This window comes from Plecotus auritus (genome assembly GCF_963455305.1).
Source record: "Plecotus auritus genome assembly, chromosome: 5".
NCBI lineage: Eukaryota > Metazoa > Chordata > Mammalia > Chiroptera > Vespertilionidae > Plecotus > Plecotus auritus.
This window is the reverse complement of record NC_137776.1, coordinates 17,093,152-17,114,796: the sequence shown is the minus strand read 5'-3', so window position 1 is coordinate 17,114,796 and position 21,645 is coordinate 17,093,152. Positions and strand designations below refer to the sequence as shown.

General features: G+C 38.8%; 1 protein-coding gene across 1 annotated transcript in view; it reads right to left on the bottom strand.

Annotated features, from left to right (window-relative positions):
• CPS1 (carbamoyl-phosphate synthase 1) overlaps positions 1–8,011 on the bottom strand; it is a 144,297-nt gene extending 136,286 nt beyond the window's left edge. Inside the window, exon 1 of the mRNA XM_080671221.1 lies at positions 7,921–8,011. Coding sequence (XP_080527347.1) covers positions 7,921–7,926 — 6 coding nt within the window. The 5' untranslated portion in view covers positions 7,927–8,011. The remainder of the gene's footprint in view (positions 1–7,920) is intronic.
• Positions 8,012–21,645: the final 13,634 nt, after the last annotated feature.

Here is a 21,645-nt window from a genome sequence, read left to right as displayed (position 1 = left end):
AATTTTTCATCTAACACTTTCCAAGTAACATATTCCCCTTTCAAATAACTCTAAGGTTAAACACTAATTAACCTTTTTCTCTTTAAATCTGGCAATAATACAGACCTTGATGCCTTATTTTAAAGTTTGGAGCAGTCTTATAACCCTCCAAAATTAATTACACATTCTCCAGAATGCCTCCTAGTTCTTTGTGATCTAGTTGAGACTAATGAAATGCTTAAACTTTCACCTAAGAGACCCTAAATGAAAACTGTGATGTGGAAATATAGTGCTAATCAGAGACCTAACTAAATAAGATTACCAAGAAAATGTGGATTTTCAAAATTAACAAACCCTTGTATCTTTGGAAGAAAACATCAAGTGAACCAGTTAGAAATCCTCATTCTCCTCACTGATTTAAAGACCTTGACCTACTAATTAATGTGTAAGTGTACATTTTTCCAGTCATTAAATAGGGGAAATTATATTCAGGGTCTCCATCTCACAAGAACAATGCAGTCTAGAAAGCCATGTGCTGCACAGAGGAACGAAAAATTGGGTTATAACGATTCATTTGTGCTTAAATTTTAACATTTAGGACATAGTACAACATGGCTAGAGTTTCACCTCGTATCAAGGCCAAATTAGAATCTTGCTCTCAAATCTTTTTGGTAGTGGAGTGTAAACAATTTAAGCAAACCATCTGTTCAAAGAGCATTCTACTATAAACTCTTCCCCATAAACAACCTTTTTCTTTTTTTCTGTAGCTCCAAGTTACCAGAAATTCTCTAATCTTTTTTGTCTTTTCTCATGCATTAGGCCAAGTAAAACAGAGTTTGGAAGCATAATCTCCTCAAATTTGAACAAATATTTAAATGCAAAGCTTCAGATTGGATTGCCTCATTAAAATGTTCCCAGTTGATTACTTTTATTGTTCACTTTTTCAGTAGTCATGGAATGATAAGTACCAAAGAAACAGAAAGCCTAAAATAACTGGTAAATCACCAGACAATTGAGAGACCGTTACACACTGCTAAATAGAAACCACTGGAGCTAACGGCTGGCCCAAGAATTCTGTCCAAAATTACAAACCGAACATAGAATTATCTTTTCTGCAGAGCTCCAACTTTTTTCCCGTCTTTTCCCACTGTGGCTAAAATTAATTGCCTAGGGCTTTCAGCCCAAGGCCATGGTCTTCCAACTTCCATGTGAGTTGCTCCTTCGGTCATCATTTTTCCTGTATTAGAAACCAGAAATTTTAAGTCATGTCCTAAAGAGTTTTCAAGCCTTGTAGTTTTATTCAACTGGTGACATGGCAAGAGTTTTTAGGACAATATTAAGTTATTTTTCAAAACACATATGTCAGACTTAAAACTAAAGATTAGAAAATCATTATCTCGCTCAGAAACAGTTTCTTGTTAGTAACCAAAACAGCTGTGTTCCAAGCTTATAGTGCAAGGAATTATTGTTAAAATGCAGATTCTTGGGCCATGTTCTACTGAATCTGAATTATTACACTTGGAATGGGGGGGGGGGGCGGAGACAAGGGGTAAGGAGCTACCTTTTTAACAAGCACCTCAGCTGATTCTGAAGTAGCTGCCAACCACATACACACCAGAACTAGATTTTTATATATATATATTTTTATTGATTTTAGAGAGAAAGGGAGCGGGAGAAAGAGATAGAAACATCAATGATGAGAGAGAATCATTGATTGGCTGCCTCCTGCATGCTCCCCACTGGGGATTAAGCCCGCAACCTGGGCATATGCCCTGACCAGGAATCAAACCATTGACCTCTTGGTTCCTGGGTCGATGCTCAACCGCTGAGCTACACCTGGCTGGGCCAGAACTAGAATGAAAATGCTAATGTAGTACCTACCTCCCAGCACTGTTATTATAAGTATGGGTTTACATTACCAAAACCACTCAGTAAAAGATAGCTACCACAAATAAACTGCCCTGTGGTTGAACATCTCTCACAGCAGGCCAGAGCAAAAAATATTTGCTTCAGCTGAAGCCGGTTTGGCTCAGTGGATGGAGCGTCAGCCTGCAGACTGAAGGGTCCCAGGTTCGATTCCGGTCAGGGGCACATACCTTGGTTGCGGGCACATCCCCAGTGGGAGGTGTGCGGGAGGCAGCTGATCGATGTTTCTCTCTCATCGATGTTTCTGACTCTCTATCCCTCTCCCTTCTTCTCTGTAAAATATCAATAAAATATATTTGAAAAAAATATATATTTGCTTCAGGAACTGTCATATTTATCCTTATATATCTCATGTGTGTACCAAAGACAACTATGTCTGAAATGGGGGGCAGTAGTGGTCAAACATGCAGATTCTGAAGTTAAATCATCTAAATTTAAATCTTAATTCCACCACTTATTAGAGCAAATTAATTAACATTCATGCACAGTGGTTTCCTCCTCTGTAAAATCAGCATGAGTAACTATCTCAGGCAAAATGGTCAGCAGAGCTGTAGCCATTGCTCAATCATTTTGATATTATTGCAAAATATGAAAAAGGATCTGATGGAGAAGAATGGATAATTTTACTTTATAGTTGAGGATAGAAAAAATATGTAAATTACTTTATTAAGTATCAATGACATTTAGAAGAGCAATCTTTTGGTATTTGCCACAGACATAATTCCAAATCAGAAGAGACTAACTCATTTAGAGAGTTAATAACTTCACCTGTCAAAAATTGCATTTTACTTAATAATATAACAACCTATTTTGTACAGGAACTTAACAATTTTGCCCAATTTTTAGATAAGTGACTTTATGCAAGTTGCTAACCTGCTTTAAGTATCAACCTTTTTATCATGGAAATTATTATAAAGTGATAAACCTTATCAAAATATAATAGAATTACAATTTTAATAAAAAGTTTACAGTCGACAAGTTTTAAAAAGTTAGAAACTTAAAGCCACTAAAATTCATTATAGGAAACTTGAAATCCATAAAAAGAGAAGATTTAGCTGGTGACAAGATCTAAAAATGCTTTTGAGTGAAAATGTCTAGCATTATATTGTGTGTATATCTCAAGTTGAAATAGAATAGAATTGAACTGACATGGACAATGAATGGGCAATAAAATAGGGATAGAATAAATGCAGTTAAGATGAAATAAAATAAAATCTATATTTTATCCATCCCCATCTGCCTCTACAATACCGCCTGTCACCTATTATCTGGGTGTCTAACTTGGTTTCTACTTTCAAGTGAAGGAAGACATTCTGTCCCTTGAGACTGGTGGAAGTATTGATTGAGTAGTGAAGAGTAAGCAAAAATATTCTGGAATGCTATTTTTTCCAGATTTTTTTCTTTGTTGTCAGAATCAAAGAAAAACCAAGCCTAAATTGTCTCATTGTTTTCTCTGAAGAAGCTAATGTTTAAGGCATAAACATCTGTAATGCAATAAACCCAACATCCAAGAGAGGATGAATGGAAAGCAAAGAATCATCTCCTAGTCATAAATTTGACTGAAGGAAATAAACGATGCAGATGGACTCTCTGGTTAGCAAAAGAGGTAGTCTCTAAAATAGGTCAATTCTAGCAGAGCCTTAAAAAAAAATGAAGGTAAAATTTTGAACTTTTTCTAGGAGAAAGTGGAAATTTCCTAGTACTTTGCTCTTTTCTCTCTAGATTTCAATTGAATGTCATAGTGGCTTCTTCGGCACCTACTGAGTGCTAAGCAAGACTGGGGAGAATGAGAGATGATTAAGGCATGGTTCCAATGTTCAAAGGAAATAAAAAGGTTAGAGATATACAGAATTAAGCAAGGCAAGTTATTCTGCCAACACCTGACTTTATATGTCCCCTACTATATTCACTATCCCTTTAAAATTCCTAACTTGGACTTCTCACCATCACAATAAACTCAAATATGCATAAAGCTAAGCAAATAATAATTCCTTCTCTTTTACCCCCCCCCACACACACACACACAAAAGAAATCATTCTACATTTCAAAATTTCTCCTAGTATTATTATTTTCTCGATCATCCAGGCTGTAAAAGTTAACATTTTCTTTCATTAAAAATGTTAACTTCTTTTTCCTGTCCCATATTTATTTAAAATATGTTTTTATTGATTTTAGAGAGAGGGGAAGGGAGACAGGGGGGAGAGAGAAAAAACACCAATTGGCTGCCTCCTGCATACCCCTTACTGGGGATCAAGCCCGCAATCTGGGCATGTGCTCTGACTGGGAATTGAACCGGTGGCCTCTTGGTGAGTGGGATGATACACAATCAACTAAACCATACCTGCCAGGGCACTCCTTTTCCATATTTATTTAGCCACTATATTCTGTCCAGTTTTTCTGTGGATTTTGCCCCATAACAACATTTTCCCCTCAGTTGCTACTACAAACCACGTTATTTTAGATTCCCTTGACCTATTATAGTCAGCAGTAAATAGGATGACAGAGATCTGCCTCTCTCACACCCAGGAACGTGGAACTAAAGGAAGAAGAATGTAGTAGACACAGCTGAAAGGACCTCGGAAGGTCCACCACTTAAGTTCATGAGGCACTACTGTTTGCTTCATCCTTTTCTTCTAAGAGCTACCTTGGCATATTTCCAGTAAATTACACATTTGGTTACCATGAGTCTGTTACCAAGAGTCGAATTATTCCCAAAAGGGCCAGTGAAGGCCAATTTATGGTCCTAACGTGTTAAGGAGTATAACCTTAACTGCCATGAATTCACCAGGAAAGAATCAGTCTATGAGCCCTCAGTGCAACCTCCTTGCACTCACTGTCATCCTCACGCCCACGCCACTGCATCAGATTTCAATACCTGTATAATTGCCCGGCACTCCAACCCCCACAATCCCCTGCTCATTCATTCATTTTTTTTTAATCTTTTTATATCTATCAAGCACTACATTAGGTAATGAAGACATAAGGAGCACAAAATAGGAATAATAATAGTTTATTAATAAATAATACTTTATAAATATTATGCCAGTGAATATAAGAAAAAATAGAAAATTCTATTAGAACATATAAGAGGGTGACTTATCCTAGTCAGAATTATCAGAGAACATTTCCCCAAGGAAATAACATAAAAATTGAGACCTGGAAGATGGCCCAGAGACCTCCCTCTAAACCTTTTCTCCCACTACTGCTAGACTAATCTTTAAAAGAGTTTTGAACACTTCTCCTTTGTTCAAAATCTCTGCCCACTAGGAAGATAAGTACACTGGGGAAACCTACTTTTGGGATCACTAGTGTAGGTGATCTCAAAAGTCCCTCATAGACCTCACAATGATAGTGTTCTGTATTTATGGGAGTCCTGCAATTAGCTGGATTTCCCTGACACATTTTTATGTAAGAAAGTAAGTTATTTCATTTTTAGGAAAGTGGACAATACTTAGTATACGTGTTTTTGTTTGTATATACTTTTATGGGCATAAGGAGAGGTGTGGAGGGAAACACATCCAGTTATTAACAATGATTTCCTAAGAGGAAGAAAGAAGATAAGAAGTAAAGAACTAAAAATGGCTGTCAAATAACTAAAAGAAAATACCATGGCTTAATTTTAAGTAAAAATTCAAATATAAATATCCCAGCTGTACTACTCCTGCAAATCTATAAAAATTGAAAATTATAGAGATTTTGCTCTTTACCAAACATAAGTGTCAGAGATAAATCACAGTATTGGCTGATTAGCTGACGGGATTATAGCCATTTGTATCATAGGTTTCTGTTTTCATTTTAATACTATGCTTGTAATTGAGTAACATTTAAGCTTGTGTTACTAACTCACAAAAGCTTCTCCCCAGCTTCAAAGGCTCTCTTTAATCCAGCTTCATCCTCTGCCTTCAATCAATTTCCCACTCCTTCCCACATGCATTCACCAAGCACTTTTTATCAGTAACCTTCAGCTTTATGGCTTTTGTGATAAATGTCAGGGTGTGTGGGGTAGGGGGAGAGAGAGAAATTTCTTGAATTCTGCTGTCTGGCAGACATCGGTGCTAGGTACGGTAAGTCCTAACTCAACGTCACCGACAGGTTCTTGGAAATTGTTCCTTTAAGTGAAACTATGTATAACTAAACCAATTTCACCATAGGCTACTTGATAAAAAACAAGAGTTAAGTGCCTATGTCATATTTCTGGTTACAAAAACATCACCAAACTTCTAAATAAATACTCAAAATACTTGTAATCTTTTTTAATATTAAACAGTGAAATAAATGTGGGCTATACATATATTTAGGAAGATAGTAAAAACAAGATAATTATTTTCCAACCTGCTTATTCCAGTTCAGGGTCACAGGTAGCCTGAGCCTCTCCTAGCAGCTCGGGGCACAAGGAGAGAACCCACCCTGGACAGGACACCCTTCTACCGCAGGGGACACTCACACTCACCTACACTCACTCACGACGGGACAACTTAAACATGCCAGTCACCTCAGTGCACATCTTTGAGATGTGGGAGGAAACTGAAGTACCCTAAGACAACCCATGCAGACATGGGTAGAACGTGCAAGCTCCACCAGCGTTGAATGAAACAAACATTATTTGAGGACCTGCTATACTTTACATTCATGAATCCATTAAACCCTTATAATAAGGTTAAAATGAAGGTATGGCTACCTTTCCCTTTTACAGATAAAAATACTAGGTTAAGTAACTTCCTCGAGTTGACAGCACCAAAGGGGCAGAACTTGAGTTTTCACATAGAACAGCCCAATTATAAAACTCATCCTCTACCCACTATGCTTTGTCCTCTGCCTACCTCTCCCTGCTCATTTCCCATCAGGCCCCAATGAACTCTTCACTCCAGTCACATCCATCATATCGAACTACTTTAATATTTTAGCACAAGTCACTCTTTCTCTCACCCATTCACTTTTTCTTTCTCCTCCTCCTCCTTCTTCTCCACCACCTCCTTCTTCTTTGTTTCCCACCTCCCTCTCTCTCTCTTTTTTCTCTCTCAATCATCTCAATCTCCCACCCTCCCCCTCTCTATTTTACTTTGTTTAGTATGTACATTAAGCAAATGCCTATTTGCTCCAGACTTAACTTAGTTATCCTTTCCTTCTGCAAACCACCCATGACATGACATCTTTAAACACTCAAGAGCTTCCTCTGTGCTCTCATTGTGCTTATTTTTACACCTCTCTTGTGGCACTTATCACTGCCATAATCATTTGATTATTTAGCCACCACCTCACTAACCAACCTTTCTCACCCTGACTATGAGTCATTGTTGTATAGAAACTGTAATAAGTTCTTCTTTGTAATTCCATAGCCTTATACAGGACATAGGACCTGGGACTGGGCAAAACTTGATAAATACATTCTAAATGAATGAATAAATAAATGAATTATTCCCTAAAGTTCAGTACACAAATAAGGGTCATTTAGAGAAGACAGGTGAATGAACAAAGCAGAATGAACATGATAGTTTGCACTATGTTCTTAGAAGATAGCAAAAACTCTCAGATAAATTACCTGTCTGAGGGAGGTTTTGCATCAGAATAATTAGCTAGAGAGTACAAAGTTTCAGAGAAATGATATATACTCAAATGTACAAAGTTTTACAGGTGCACCTATAGAAACTGAAACTTAACTCAGGGGCCATATCAAAGATTCCCTTGTCCCTGGTGTAGTATAAATGCGGGATAGTGGCTATTTCAACAATGACCCATGTGGACAAGTGACTAATGACAACTTAGTTTTATCCCTTCAGAAAAGGAGAACTCCAATAAAATTATATTAAATTTTCTGCCAACCCAGTGGATGAGATTTAGAGTTGAATTTAAGCTACCAAATATAGATTTTTATAAATGTGATGCATCCTACTTAGCCAATTTAATATAGTTAGGATTTCTGGGTTCCAAGTAACACAAAACTCAATAACTTAAGAAGCTTTGAAGGAGATTTTGCACAGAGGGAACAGTCAAAGAATAAGGCCTTAGGAACCAACCAGCATTAGTGAACTTCTGAAGTTCACTCCTTAGTGAAGCTTGAGGTTTACAGGAATCCATAGCCTTTGTCAGAGTGCCATCTTTGTACTGAATACACTCCAATAATGTTCAATCCTTTTGTTACTCAATCTAACAAAGCATATGATTGGTCCAGCATGGTCATGAGCCCACCAATTGGCTAAGGAAAATTGAAAGTACTTGAAGGACAGTTTCACCAGGACTCCAATCAAAGGAAGATAACAAGTTTCCCATAGAAATATTGGGGCACAGTTACCAGGAAATAAGGAAATAGTTAGATGGATTTGGGGACAGCAAAAACAACATATCCATTACTGATTCATATCCCTCCTTTTCACAGTTTAGAATGTAAGCTCCTTGGAGACAGAAACGTTTGTATTTTCCCTAAGGTATCCTCATCACTAGAGTATTACCTATCAGATAGAAAGCATTCAATAAAAAATGAGTTAAATTAATTTAATACCTTGTCTCTGAATAAATTGCCCTTTGGTTCTACTAGTTAGTTATCTAGTGGGTCCAAGAAGAAAAAATAGACAGAGTAGGTAAATTTTGAGTCAAAGCAAAAGTGTGTAAAAAGAATCAAAGCCTTAGGCAAACTTTAATGAAAACCCTGGATGAACAGAGAACCAAATGGAGGTTCCAAAGGCTTATGAAAGGTAAATACCATAGTGCATTAGGGGGCAAGGCATAGGGTAGCTGGGGAAGTGCCTACTTTCTGACAGTTGCTGTGATAGGCACTTTTGCTTATAATATCTCACTAAATATGGTGTACCAAAACTTCAGAGAATTCACAAAAAGTAATGACTACTGCAGAATTCACTTCATTTACTTCATAGTTATGTGTACGGCTTGCTCTTGGCCTGAGGTACCCTCTACTGAGCACACATTTGTTTTGCACAATGAGTCCCTTGGCTCTGATAAAGAGCAAAGGGTCAACATCAGTGGCCAAAGGAACAACAATCTTTGCCCATCTCTGCTCCACAATCAAGCATACCCATGGCAGGAAATAATGTCAAGCACTTCATATGTGCCTACATGAGCATTCTTTCCTTAAACATGTGCAGACACAATAGTCAGCTCAGGCTATGTTGTTATTTTTTTTAATATTTCTTTATTGTTGAAAGTATTTCAGATGTCCCTTTTTTACCCACATTGCACCTCTCCACCCCACTTCCCTCCCCAGGCCTCACCACACTGTTGTCTGTGTCCATGGGTTATGCATATATGCATATAAGTTCTTTGGTTCATCTCTTCCCAGTCCCCTTCCCGCCCTTCCCTCTGAGATCTGTCAGTCTGTCCCATGCTTTCATGTCTCTGGATCTATATTGTTCCTCAGTTTATTCAGTAGACTCCACATATAAGTGAGATCATGTGATGCTTGTCTTTCTCGGACTGGCTTATTTCACTTAGCATAATGCTCTCCAGGTCCTTCCATGCTGTATCAAAGGGTAAGAGATCCTTATTTTTTACAGCTGCATAGTATTACATGGTGTAAATATACCACAGTTTTGTTTTTTTATCCATTCATCTACTGATGGACACTTGGGCTGTTTCTATCTCTTAACTATTGTCAATAGCGCTGCTATGAACAGAGGGGTGCAAATATTCTTTCTTATTGATGTTTCTTAGGATATATTCCTAGAAGTGGGATCACTGGGTCAAATTAAAAATGGAACTTCAGTCAGCTCAGGTTTTTAGAAACTTTCTTCTCCTCTGGCCCATAAAGTGGAGAGAATCCAGCTCATTCTATCCTAAAATAAAGAGGGATGATTTGAGGTAGGAAAAAAAAATGTTTCCAGATGGTTATCTATACTGACAGATCTAAGGAAGGCCTAAGGAACTCTGCAATATCTATTCCATGCTTAATTTACAGATGACAATCAAAGGCTCAGATAAGAAGAGTGAGTTGCTCAATATCTCAGAGCTAGTTATTCTTAGGACAAGGACTTGAACCTGGGTCTCCCATCTCCTAATTCAGTTCTCTTCTTATATCTCCAGAGTTTGCTCAGATGTTGAGATTCCATGGTGGCTTTAAGTTGTTTACAATAAAAAATAGTGATTTCAATACCTTAATTTTTCATGGGATTTAATTATTCACTTCTATCTCTCAGAATTGTTTTTCTCAGTCCAAATGATGTCCAATGAAACAGAGCACTAACTTCTCATAAGAACCATAGAGACCAAAGTCATGGGTTTGCATCTTAAAATGTGTGGAATGTTTTTATCTTATCTTTAAGCATCAGATAAGAAAGTCCCTTGTTAACTGAGCCAATAGCACCCTCTGGTTGACAGCAGCAAAGGCAAGCAACAAAAATTATAACTGTCCAAAATAAAGCTTTGTGATTCCAGGGTAGCTTGCCTCCATTTTGAATTCAAAATGTCTGGAATGGAAATATAATTCTTTTGATCTCCTTCCTTAATTATCAGATCCATCAAATCTCCTAGTTATAAACAACAAATCCACTCTGGCTAGTTTAAGTAGAAAAAATAATTTCTTAAAATGATAACAGTCATGTCTACACCAAAACATCATCCATGAAATTTGTAAGTTGGACTTAATAAAAATTAAAAGTATTTATACTGAAGAGGTACCATTAAGTGAAAAGATAGCCCTGGTTGGTGTGGCTCAGTTGATTGGAGCAATGTCTGGTACACAAAGGTTGTGGGTTTGATTCCAAGCCAGGGAACATACGCAAGTTTTGGGTTTGATCCTGGTCAGGGCACTTACAGAAAGCAACTGATCAATATCCTTTTTCACATGACTGTTTATCTATCTATCTTCCCCTTCCCCTATCTCTAAAATTAATAAGCATATCCTCAGGTAAGGATAAAAAAGGGAAAAGATAGAACAAAAACTGGAAGAAAATATTTACAAATAATATTTTTTTTTTCCAACTGGGCTTTTTATTTTTTTTTAATTTAATAAATCTTTATTGTTCAGATTATTACAATTGTTTCTCCTTTTTCCCCCCATAGCTCCCCTCCACCCGGTTCCCACCCCACCCTTTGCCCTTACCTCCCCCGACACTGTCCTCATCCATAGGTGTATGATTTTTTTCCAGTCTCTTCCTGCACCCCCCATACCCCCTTCCCCCTGAGAATTATCAGTCCACTCCCTTTCTATGCTCCTGATTCTATTATATTCACCAGTTTATTCTGTTCCTCAGATTTTTAATTCACTTGATTTTTAGGTTCACTTATTGATAGATATGTATTTGTTGTTCATAATTTTTCTCTTTACTTTTTTCTTCTTCCTCTTCTTAAAGAATACCTTTCAGCATTTCATATAATACTGGTTAGGTGGTGATGAACTCCTTTAGCTTTTTCTTATCTGTGAAGCTCTTTATCTGACCTTCCATTCTGAATGATAGCTTTGCTGGGTAGAGTAGTCTTGGTTGTAGGTTCTTGCTATTCATCACTTTGAATATTTCTTGCCACTCCCGTCTGGCCTGCATAGGTTCTGTTGAGAAATCAGCTGACAATCGTATGGGTGCTCCCTTGTAGGTAATTAACTGTTTTTCTCTTGCTGCTTTTAATATTCTCTCTTTGTCTTTTGCTCTTGGCATTTTAATTATGATGTGTCTTGGTGTGGTCCTCTTTGGATTCCTTTTGTTTAGGGTTCTGTGCGCTTCCTGGACTTGTAAGTCTATTTCTTTCACCAGGTGGGGGAAGTTTTCTGTCATTATTTCTTCCAATAGGTTTTCAGTATCTTGCTCTCTCTTCTTCTGGCACCCCCATAATTCTGATGTTAGTACGCTTGAAGTTGTCCCAGAGTCTTCTTATACTATCTTCAACTTTTTGGATTCTTTTTTCTTTTTTTTGCTTTTCCGGTTGAGTGTTTTTTGCTTCTTTGTATTTCAATTCTTTGACTTGATTCTTGCGTTCCTCTAGTCTGCTGTTGGGTCTCTGTATAATATTTTTTATTTCAGTCAGTGTATGTTTAATTTCTAGTTGGTCCTTTTTCATATCCTTGAGGGTCTCGTTATATTTATCGGCCTTTTCTAGGATATTCTTGAAGAGCCTTATAACCGTGGTTTTGAATTCTATATCCAGTCGTTTGTTTTCCTCCATTTCTTTTGTTTGTGATCTGTTTCTTCATCTCCCCATTTTTCACTGCTTCCCTGAGTTGGTAGAGTAGGTTTGTGTGCTAGGTTTCCTATTGGCCCAGTGGGTCGGCCTCCCCAGTTAACCTGAGGTGGACACTCTTGGTGCACCCCTTTGTGAACTGTGTGTACAGCCTTGTTGTAGTTAAGTCTTGATTGTTGTTGGTATCACTGGGAGGAATTGACCTGCAGGCCAGTTGGCTGTTAGGATCAGCTGTGTCTACACTGGGAGATTCTCGGTGCTGGAGACAGCCTTATAAGATTAGCCTTGCCAGATTGCAAAAGCCTCTGTGCTCAGCTTGGAAGGGGTGGAGTCTCAGGGCGGGCAGACAGTCTTGGCTTCCCATCAGCCCTGCCCTTGCACGCAAGTCTCCAGACCTCTGCCTTCCGCGGTTCTGAGTTTCCGCCTTACAGTACAGACCTCCCCCATAAGAGCGTGGGTCCCCAGGGGCTCACCCGGAACTGCGGTTCAGAGCAGTTGGAACTGGGGTTCAGTGCAGTCAGGAGCCCCCGACTCCCTTCTGCTAGGGATAGCCTGTGGTAACCTCCGCAATCAGTCCCTGTGCACACTCACACCTCCAGACCCCTGCCGCCGCGGCTCCCCTGAGTCTCCAAGTCTCCATGTGCCTTTCTCTCTACCTGACAGTCCAAACTCCCCCTATATGAGCCTGAGTCCACAGGGTTTCACCCGGAACTGAGGTTCAGCGCAGTCGGAACTGGGGTTCAGTGCAGTTGGGGGCTTCTTTCCCCCTCCCGCCAGAGAAAGCCAGCCAGGCACTCCGCCGCCCTTCCTCTCTGTGCGCGCGTGTCTCCACACCTCAGCTCTTCGCCGTTCCTTCTCCGTGAGCTTTCCTCTTTCCTTCTAGTTGTAGAATTTCCACTCAGCCAGCTTTCCTGTGGTTCTGGATGGTGTCCGTTCTGTTTTTTAGTTGTAGTTTTGAAATTGTTGCACAGGGCAGCAGTTTAGGTGCTTACCTATGCTGCCATCTTGGTTTCTCTCCAAATAATATTATTGATAAAGAACTTGTATCTAGATATATTCTGTATCTAGCTGCAAACAAGGCTGAAAATTTGAGTTCAAAATCCATGAAAAGCAGGGAATACTTATGATGTATTAGTTTTTCCATAGACAGAAAGGTCATTTAGAAGATACTGGGCAATTACAAATAATGATGAATGTCCACTAAAATTATTATTCATAATTATACCCAAACAAAACCACTAACATTTACTCAACCATCACTTTATACAAAAGAAAATTTTGCAGACTACAATGATTTAAATTTAGATATGACAGAATATAAAATATATTAGGAATAACTTAGCTCATGTACCATTTACATTTTTTAGGGCTTTCCCCATAATTTATCTGTAATTTCAAAAGCAGTGGTCACACCTTGGACAAAATGCAATCAGGTTTCCAGAAACTGAATTAAACTATTGAATAGCAACTCTGCCTGATGAGGCAAAATTAGCAATTAATGGTGCAAAAAATTGGGACAGATATATAAAGCACAAGAAACAACTTGGAACAACTTGATTAATACATTGAATTTTCTACAGAAAGTGCTCAAGAAACTCAATCAAGAATGTATTCTGATTTTGAAGACCACTTCAGGGAGAAAATCTTGACTCTGGTGAATTCTCTCATAAACAGTAAGAGAGGAAAGAAATTGAAGGCATTCTCCAGGTTTTAGTTTGGAACACAATAGGAGAAAATTTAGAGGGAAAACTAATGAGCTAAATTTGGCAAATGCTAGTGTTGAAGGGCCCATGGATCATCTGCCTGGAAAAGTTCAGAAACCAGAAATTTTGGTCTAGAATTCTGAAATAATGAAATAATTACTTTCAGTTCACAACTTTTTTTATTTGGATATTATAATAAGAAGAATTAAGTTCAGGAAAAAAAATAGCTGAAGTTTAAACAAGACACAAACATGGTTCTCTTTCCCAGACATAAGTCAAGAAGTTAGTTTTGAGAGGATCCAAGATGGCGGCATAGGTAAACACCTAAACTGCTGCCTTGCACAACAATTTCAAAACTACAACTAAAAGACAAAACGTCTATCACCCAGAACCACGGGAAAGCTGGCTGAGTGGAAGTTCTACAACTAGAAGGAAAGAGAAAAGAGCATTGAGACGTGCACAAGCGCTGAAAAGCTGAGGTACGGAGGCGTGCGAATCGGGCTGGCAGCGGGAGACTGGGAACACTGCTTTTTTCAACCCAAAGGGAGACAAGCTCCTGATTACTCCAAACTCCACAGTTTCTGGGGAGACGCAGGGGACCCAAACTCCTACAGGGAGAAGCTGGACTGTTTGCCATTGGGTTGGAAAGTGAGGGTGGCTTGCTTGCAGGGCTACGCGTAGGAATAATTGTTTACTACGCTGGGGCGCGGTACACGGGGACACGGTCGGAGACGCAGAGCCGGCTAACTGGCTGCCATCACTGTTTGCCACACCCTAGCCTAGTGACTCCCTGAGAACCCAGCACAATCTACAAACCCACCCAAGCTCCAAGCAGCGGCTTTAGCATATGAATGGCCTGCCATATTGCAGCTTAACCTAGCAAACTTGCAGCCCAGGTCAGACAGCTCCAAAATCTCCAAACCCCAAGCAAAGAGGAGAAAACTGTAGTTCTCACTGTAGCTCCTGCTGGGTGGCCTCAGACAGTAGCTGACCTGCACCCCATTGGAGATCCAGAAGCCAGTGTACCTAGTGGTCAGTGTGAGACACCAGATTTCAACTCCTCACATCCATAAGTGACACATTCAAGAGGCAGACTCAGTGAGCACCAAAGCCCCACTGAAACAAGTCCTGCACCATAAGCGTGTCTCCAGCGCAGCAGTTCTTCCATTATAGACACAGCGGGTCCTCACAGCCAATTGGCCTGGAGGTCAATTCCTCCCAGTGTACCAACAGCAATCAAGGCTTAACTACACCAAGACTTTGCACTCAGCCCACAAAGGGGTGTACCAAGAGCATCCACCTCAGGTGATTGGGGAGGCTGAGCTACTGGCCCCTATAGGTCACCTACCACACAAAGCCACTCATTCAACACAGGGAAGCAGCAAAATGTGGAGACAAAGAAACATGTCACAAATGAAAGAAATGGAGGAAAGCAAACTACTGAACAACATAGAGTTCAGAACCACATTTATAAGGTTACTCAAGAATCTTCTAAAAACCGCTGAGGAACTTAGTGAGACCTTTAAGGATCTTAATGAGAATGCCAAAAAAAATGGAAAAGGACCAGTCAGAAATTAAGCATACACTGTCTGAAATAAAGAATATACAGAAACTCAACTGTAGATCAACATACCCCAAGAATCAAACCAAAGATCTAAAATATGAGAAAACAAAAAACACCCAACCAGAAAAACAAAAAGAAAAAAGAATCCAAAAATATGAAGATAGTATAAGGAGCCTCTGGGACAACTTTAAGCATACCAACATCCGAATTTTTGGGGTGCCAGAAGAAGAGAGAGAGCAAAATATTGAAAACCTATTAGAAGATATAATGACAGAAAACTTTCCCTACCTGGTGAAAGAAATAGACTTACAAGTTCAGGAAGCTCACAGAACCCCATACAAGAGGAATCCAAAGAGGACCACACCAAGACACATAATAATTAAAATGCCAAGAGCAAAAGACAAAGAGAGAATCTTGAAAGCAGCAAGAGAAAAACGGTTAGTTACCTACAAGGGAGTACCCATACGACTGTCAGCTGATTTCTCAACAGAAACTATGCAGGCCAGAAGGGAGTGGCAAGAAATATTCAAAGTGATGAACAGCAAGAACCTACAACCAAGATTACTCTACCCAGCAAAGCTATTATTCAGAGTTGAAGGTCAGATAAAGAGCTTCACAGACAAGAAAAAGCTAAAGGAGTTCATCACCACCAAACCAGTATTACATGAAATGCTGAAGGGTATTCTTTAAGAAGAGGAAGAAGAAGAAAAAGGTAAGATAAAAATTAAGAACAACAAAAAAATGACATCAAATACATGCCTACCAACAAGTGAATCTAAAAATGAAGTGAATAAAAAATCTGAAGAACAGAATGGACTGGTGAATATAATAGAATCAGGGATATAGAAAGGGAGTGGACTGACAATTCTCAGGGGGAAGGGGGTGTGAGGGGTGCGGGAAGAGATTGGACAAAAATCTTACACCTATGGATGAAGACAGTGGTGGGGGGTAAGGGCATGGGGTGGGGTGGGGAATCAGGTGGAGGGGAGCTATGGGGGGAAAAAAGAGGAACACCTATAATAATCTGAACAATAAAGATTTATTTAAAAATAAAAAAATAATAATAAAAAAGAAGTTAGTTTTGTAGGAGGCTCCACAGAATAAGGGATCCACTTCCTTTTATGTGGCTTCCTTAGCCAGATTATCTCCTAGTGCAAGAGAGTTGCTGAAGCTTAAATCATCATATCCCAATCCATTCAGCAGAAAAGAAAGAAGTAAAAAGAGTACATTCTCTCCCTTTAGAGATACTTCCTGTAAGTTACAGGTATCACTTCCTCCTTCATACCAGTGGCCAGAACTTAATTCAATGGCCACACCTATCTACAAGAGCAGCTCAGAAATAGTATCTTTATTCAAACTACACATGTTCCAAGTTAAATATTATGGTTTCTTTTACTAAGAAAAATTAACATTTAGCATAAAAACCCAGGACAGCCCAGCTGCCGTGGCTCAGTGGTTGAACGTGGGCCCATGAAGTGGGAGGTCATGGTTCAATTCCCGGTCAAGGTGCATGACCGGGTTTCAGGCTCCATCCCCATTGTGGGGCATGCAGGAGGCAGCCGATCAATGATTCTCTCTCATCATTGATGTTTCTATCTCTCCATTCCTCTCCCTTCCTCTCTGAAATCAATTAAAATATATATATTAAAAGAAAACCCAGGACAAATGTCTATAGCAATACCATTTTTCCCACTACAGAAAGTAAATAGCACATCACAGGAATCACTGTGAATTCAGCCCAATTTGTAAAACAGAAAATCACTCAGTCTTTGGGACCTTAACAATTATTAGTGACCAATCTCTTGTAAGCCACAACAGATCACAACAAATCAAAGTGTCAGGGCATCCCGAGTGCACAGAGTCACATCAATGACAATTAAACTGTCATAACCATCTGAGGTTACCAATCACCAATCACTTTTTATAGGGGCAAATGAACAAACCCAGTAACATGGGTAGCATGCATAATGTCGCAGGTCTGAGATATAATCATGATATGAAATTATAAAAGGTGGTTTCCAGTGATCAAAATCCAAAACTCTCATTTTGAATAACCTCTTGGTTGACCAGTTCAAAATACAGGATAGCCAGAATGAGTTTTCACAAATAAAATTATTAAAACATTTTTATCTAAGAACTATATGCTGTTTTGTACCACATATTTCTCTATAAAAAAAAAAAAAGAACTCAAAAGTTATATTCTCCTATTAGTGAGGTACCAAAAAACAAAGAAAAGAAAATTGGAAGAAACATCAATGAGAAAGAAAAAAGACTAAACTGTGTAAATGGAATAACTGCTATCATTTTTCTTTGCCATTGCCTTGACAATAAAAGGTTTGTATGGAAGCTCCTGATTTATGGTCCCTTTAGGCAGACACTGCTGAACAAAGCCACATTGATTTCCCAGGATTCAAGGTGGGGCAGTTCAAGGCCACTAACAATTGCAATTCACACTTCTATTGGTTGAATATCTATGAATTGGATCTGACCCAGACCAGATTTATGAATGGGGCTGCTCTTGACCTACCTGTCTTATCACTGACAAATAGAAACCTTTACCTTACCATAAGTCATACACATGAGCACACCCTGGACTTCTGACCCATTTCTATGCTGGCTTTCTGGTTCAGAGACCTTAAGACTCTCTTTGAAGATTATGCGCCAATAAACTATATTTATCTTTGATACCGCCAAACCTTTAACTGTTGAGAATAGTATTATTACAGTAAGAAGGCTAAGTTAAAGGAATTAGGTAGAAAATGTCAATGCATGTGTTCCTGGTTTTTCCTTAGGTTGGTGTCATTAACAAAGCAAGACTACAAATTTCTTAATGAAATATTTCCTCTTCTATAAAACATTATATGTAGAGAAATAAAGTAGAAGCATAGAAAAGAGTAAGCCAAAATGTGGTGTCAATGGACATGCATAAAGATAAAGAAGAGAGAGATTAAAAGAACAGAAGAAAATTGACATTTTAATAAACAACTGATAAAAGAAGAAAAGCCTAACACCAAAAAGAAAATGGTAAAGAAGGGAATTGCAAAAATGAGAAATAAAGAAAAATTGAAATCTTAACTACACAGTTAAGGAGTTTCACTGGAAGGCTTTCTGGAGAAGGTGTCATGAGCTGAGTTTCGAGGGACAAGTAGAAGTCATTAGAAAAAAAACAGCATGTATGAAGATAGAAAGATGTGACTTAGCAATCCATCTAAGGAACTGTACACCATGGGTGAGGAGGGTATAAAGGTAGAGAGAGGGCCGTGGTTCAAATCCCCAAGGGTTTCATGTACTGAGGCAGAGTTTTCTTTATCCTGAAAGCTCTATGGAACTCCTGAAAGGGTTTAAGTAAAAGAAAAGTAACATGATCAGAAATGCGTTTTAGAAAAATCTCTAAACCAAAGAGGACACACAGGAGTGTGGTCAAAATGGGGACAAAAAGACAATTATAGAGATGAGAAGTGACAAGATCTTGAATTTACAACCACTGTGAAAGAAAGAGAGACAGATTCAAGAAGTATTCGGAGACAGGAACTAAGGGTCTTGTAGATTAATTGGATGGGAGGTGGAAAGAGAATAGTGTAAAATGGTATGATCCATACTTCAGGTTTCGTTGTAACGAGGCAGCTGGTTTTGTCATTCTCTCAAATATGAATTACAAGGGAATAAAAGATTTAGGAGAAAGATGGTAAGTTCAGTTTTGATAACATTCGATTTGAGCTGCCTAATAAGATCATCAGAAGATGTGAGGAGGCAAATGATTGTGAATCTGAAACAGCATAACTCATGGTGCAATTCCTCATTGTTTCACAGAAAATGAAACTTAGAGAAATTCTTTAACTAGAAAATTATACTGATGTGAATAAATTTGTTGAGAATTATCAAACTACAATATATAAATAAGCATTAGTCAGCTTTGAGTTTTCTATAGAATTCTAAGAATTCGTGTTGCCCCTCAACCAGTGTGGCTGAGGATAACAACTTCTAAAAGCCTTTTTATGTTGTTCTACACGTGTACCACATTATCCTTATCCCATCAAGTTTGACCCACACTGTGATATGAGCTTATTTCTAAGCCTCAAGCTTTGCTTATAGAGTCATGAAAGCCTTGGAATACTGAGTCTCTCTCCGTCAACTCTCATGGATGTCTGCACAGCGCTGCGGACTCGGATTCTTCCATTGAGGTCATCATTCTTCAATGGCAAGGTTTGTGTTCCTTTTCTCTTTTTAGTAACTACACTGTCTTCATATGTCAGTTGAAAAGATTTCAAAGCCCTAATGATTATAGGAGTTTCTCCCTTCTAGTCACAAAACCATGGAAGTAACTAATTCAGAATACTACCATCTGCTCTCTTCATGCCCAAAATGACATAAATTACACTATCACACACCTCCAGGCTGAGTGGATGTGTCTTTCCTCTAGACTTCTGTTGGCCTAAAGAAGGTAGTGTATGGCTAATAAGAAAGAGCTCCCATAATATACATAAAACTTTAACAGATGTTAAAGTTTTATGTATATTGGTCCCTATCTTCTGCCTCCACTCAGGTCATTCAGAAGTGAGTCAGCAAGAAACAAATAAGGATCATTTTCCCAATTGCTCATTTCCTAAACTTAATTAGGCACACTGCACAATGCCAATCACAATTAAGAAGGAGGTTTCCCTCCTCTTGATTGCCTCACCAATGGGCAATGGGTATACCAGAATGCACTTAGTCCTCCACAATGGAAAAAGTGAATTTGGAGCATCTGTCCAATCATGTATGAAAGGAAATATAGCTACATTAACAAGGAAGACACCCTTTCCTAAAGAGTATCCAATTGGAGAATCTATCCTTTAGAACCTGAATGTAGGTTTGAGAGAGCATGCTCTCTGATGTCAGATTGCCTGGGCTCAGAGCTTTGCTCAGCTATTTATCACCTATGTGGCATTAAGAAATTGACTTAACCCTGCCTTTGCTCAAATTTCTCATCTGTAAAATGGGAATAATAATAGAACCTACATCATGATGTTGATGTGAGGATAAAATGGTATGATATAGGTCAAGTGTTTAAAGCATACCTGGCATACAGTAAGCAATCAATAACAGCTATTAATTTAAAGAAAGACTTTGTCTTGGTTGTTGTTGTTGTTTTGCATTGTTTTCTGTTGGTTGTTTTGTTTTTTTAAAATAAATATTGGTTCTAATGCTGCCAGATGGAAACCAGAGTAGAGTAAACAACAAGAGATCTTCATGGATCGACACACACCAGGCTTTGCTCCACTGTTCCAGGCAGTGACCCATCAGTATATGTCACTCAGGGAAGAAGAAAGCACAGTAGTATATCCTTGCATCAAGAGCATAGCATCTCCCTGAATGACAAGCAGCTGAGACAGAACAAAGCCAGGGAAGAAATGCAATCTCTTAAAAAAAAATCACAATACATCCTCCATTTTGACAGCCTATGGGGGGAAAGGCAGCTATATAGAATAAAGCAGCAAGTGCATTTTGAGGTCTTCCAATGAAAAACAGCAGAGAAGCATCCGGATTATTGTGCAAAACCTTTACATATATGTACACCCTGAGCTTTGGCCATCACCCAAATTGTACTGTAAAAAGGAGAGGATTTGGACTGTTTTTCCCTGATACAGCATAAAATTCTTTTTTTCTTACTGGATTTGGCTGGTGCTGCCACAGCTGTTGCAGAAGCCCCCAGAATAAGAATTTACCATTGTAACCTGAATATGTCCACCCTCCTAAGAATGCTCTGAGTAATTTTTAGATTTCTACAATTTTTATCAACCACAAAGGTAGCAAGTAAAATGTATTCCAGCATTAGTTATTATGGAATAATACATTGTGATTGGAGGCAGAAACCAAGAAAAGGGGTGAAAGAAAAAAAGAGGCCACCGACAGAGAAAAAGAGAGACGAAAATACAGAGAAGAGGGAAGGAACACACACCTGCTGGAAATAATAAAAAAACGGCGAGCTAATATTTATGCAAGGGTTCACTTTCTCTCTCCCTGCAGACAATAGCACGTTTATTTAATGAGTCTCTCTCTATCAACTTGTCAAGCAAAACAGCTGCACCTTCTGTGCCTCTAGCTCAGGGAAAGGAACTTAAGTGTCATGTCCCCACAAAGCTTCCTAAACTGGATGTCTCAAGGATATTGCTCAGGGAAAGCAAAAATCCCAAATAACCAGAACCTCCTTCATCCCAAGAATTGTCTCCGCCATCTAGCGGCAGCATGTAACATAACCTCCAAGAGGTTATCAGAATTACAAGAGCTTCTGATTTTATTTCCTGTAGAGTCAGAAAGACCTAAATTATCTTCCCAGTCACAGATGTCAATACCAGGAGAGATCTTAGTGAGAC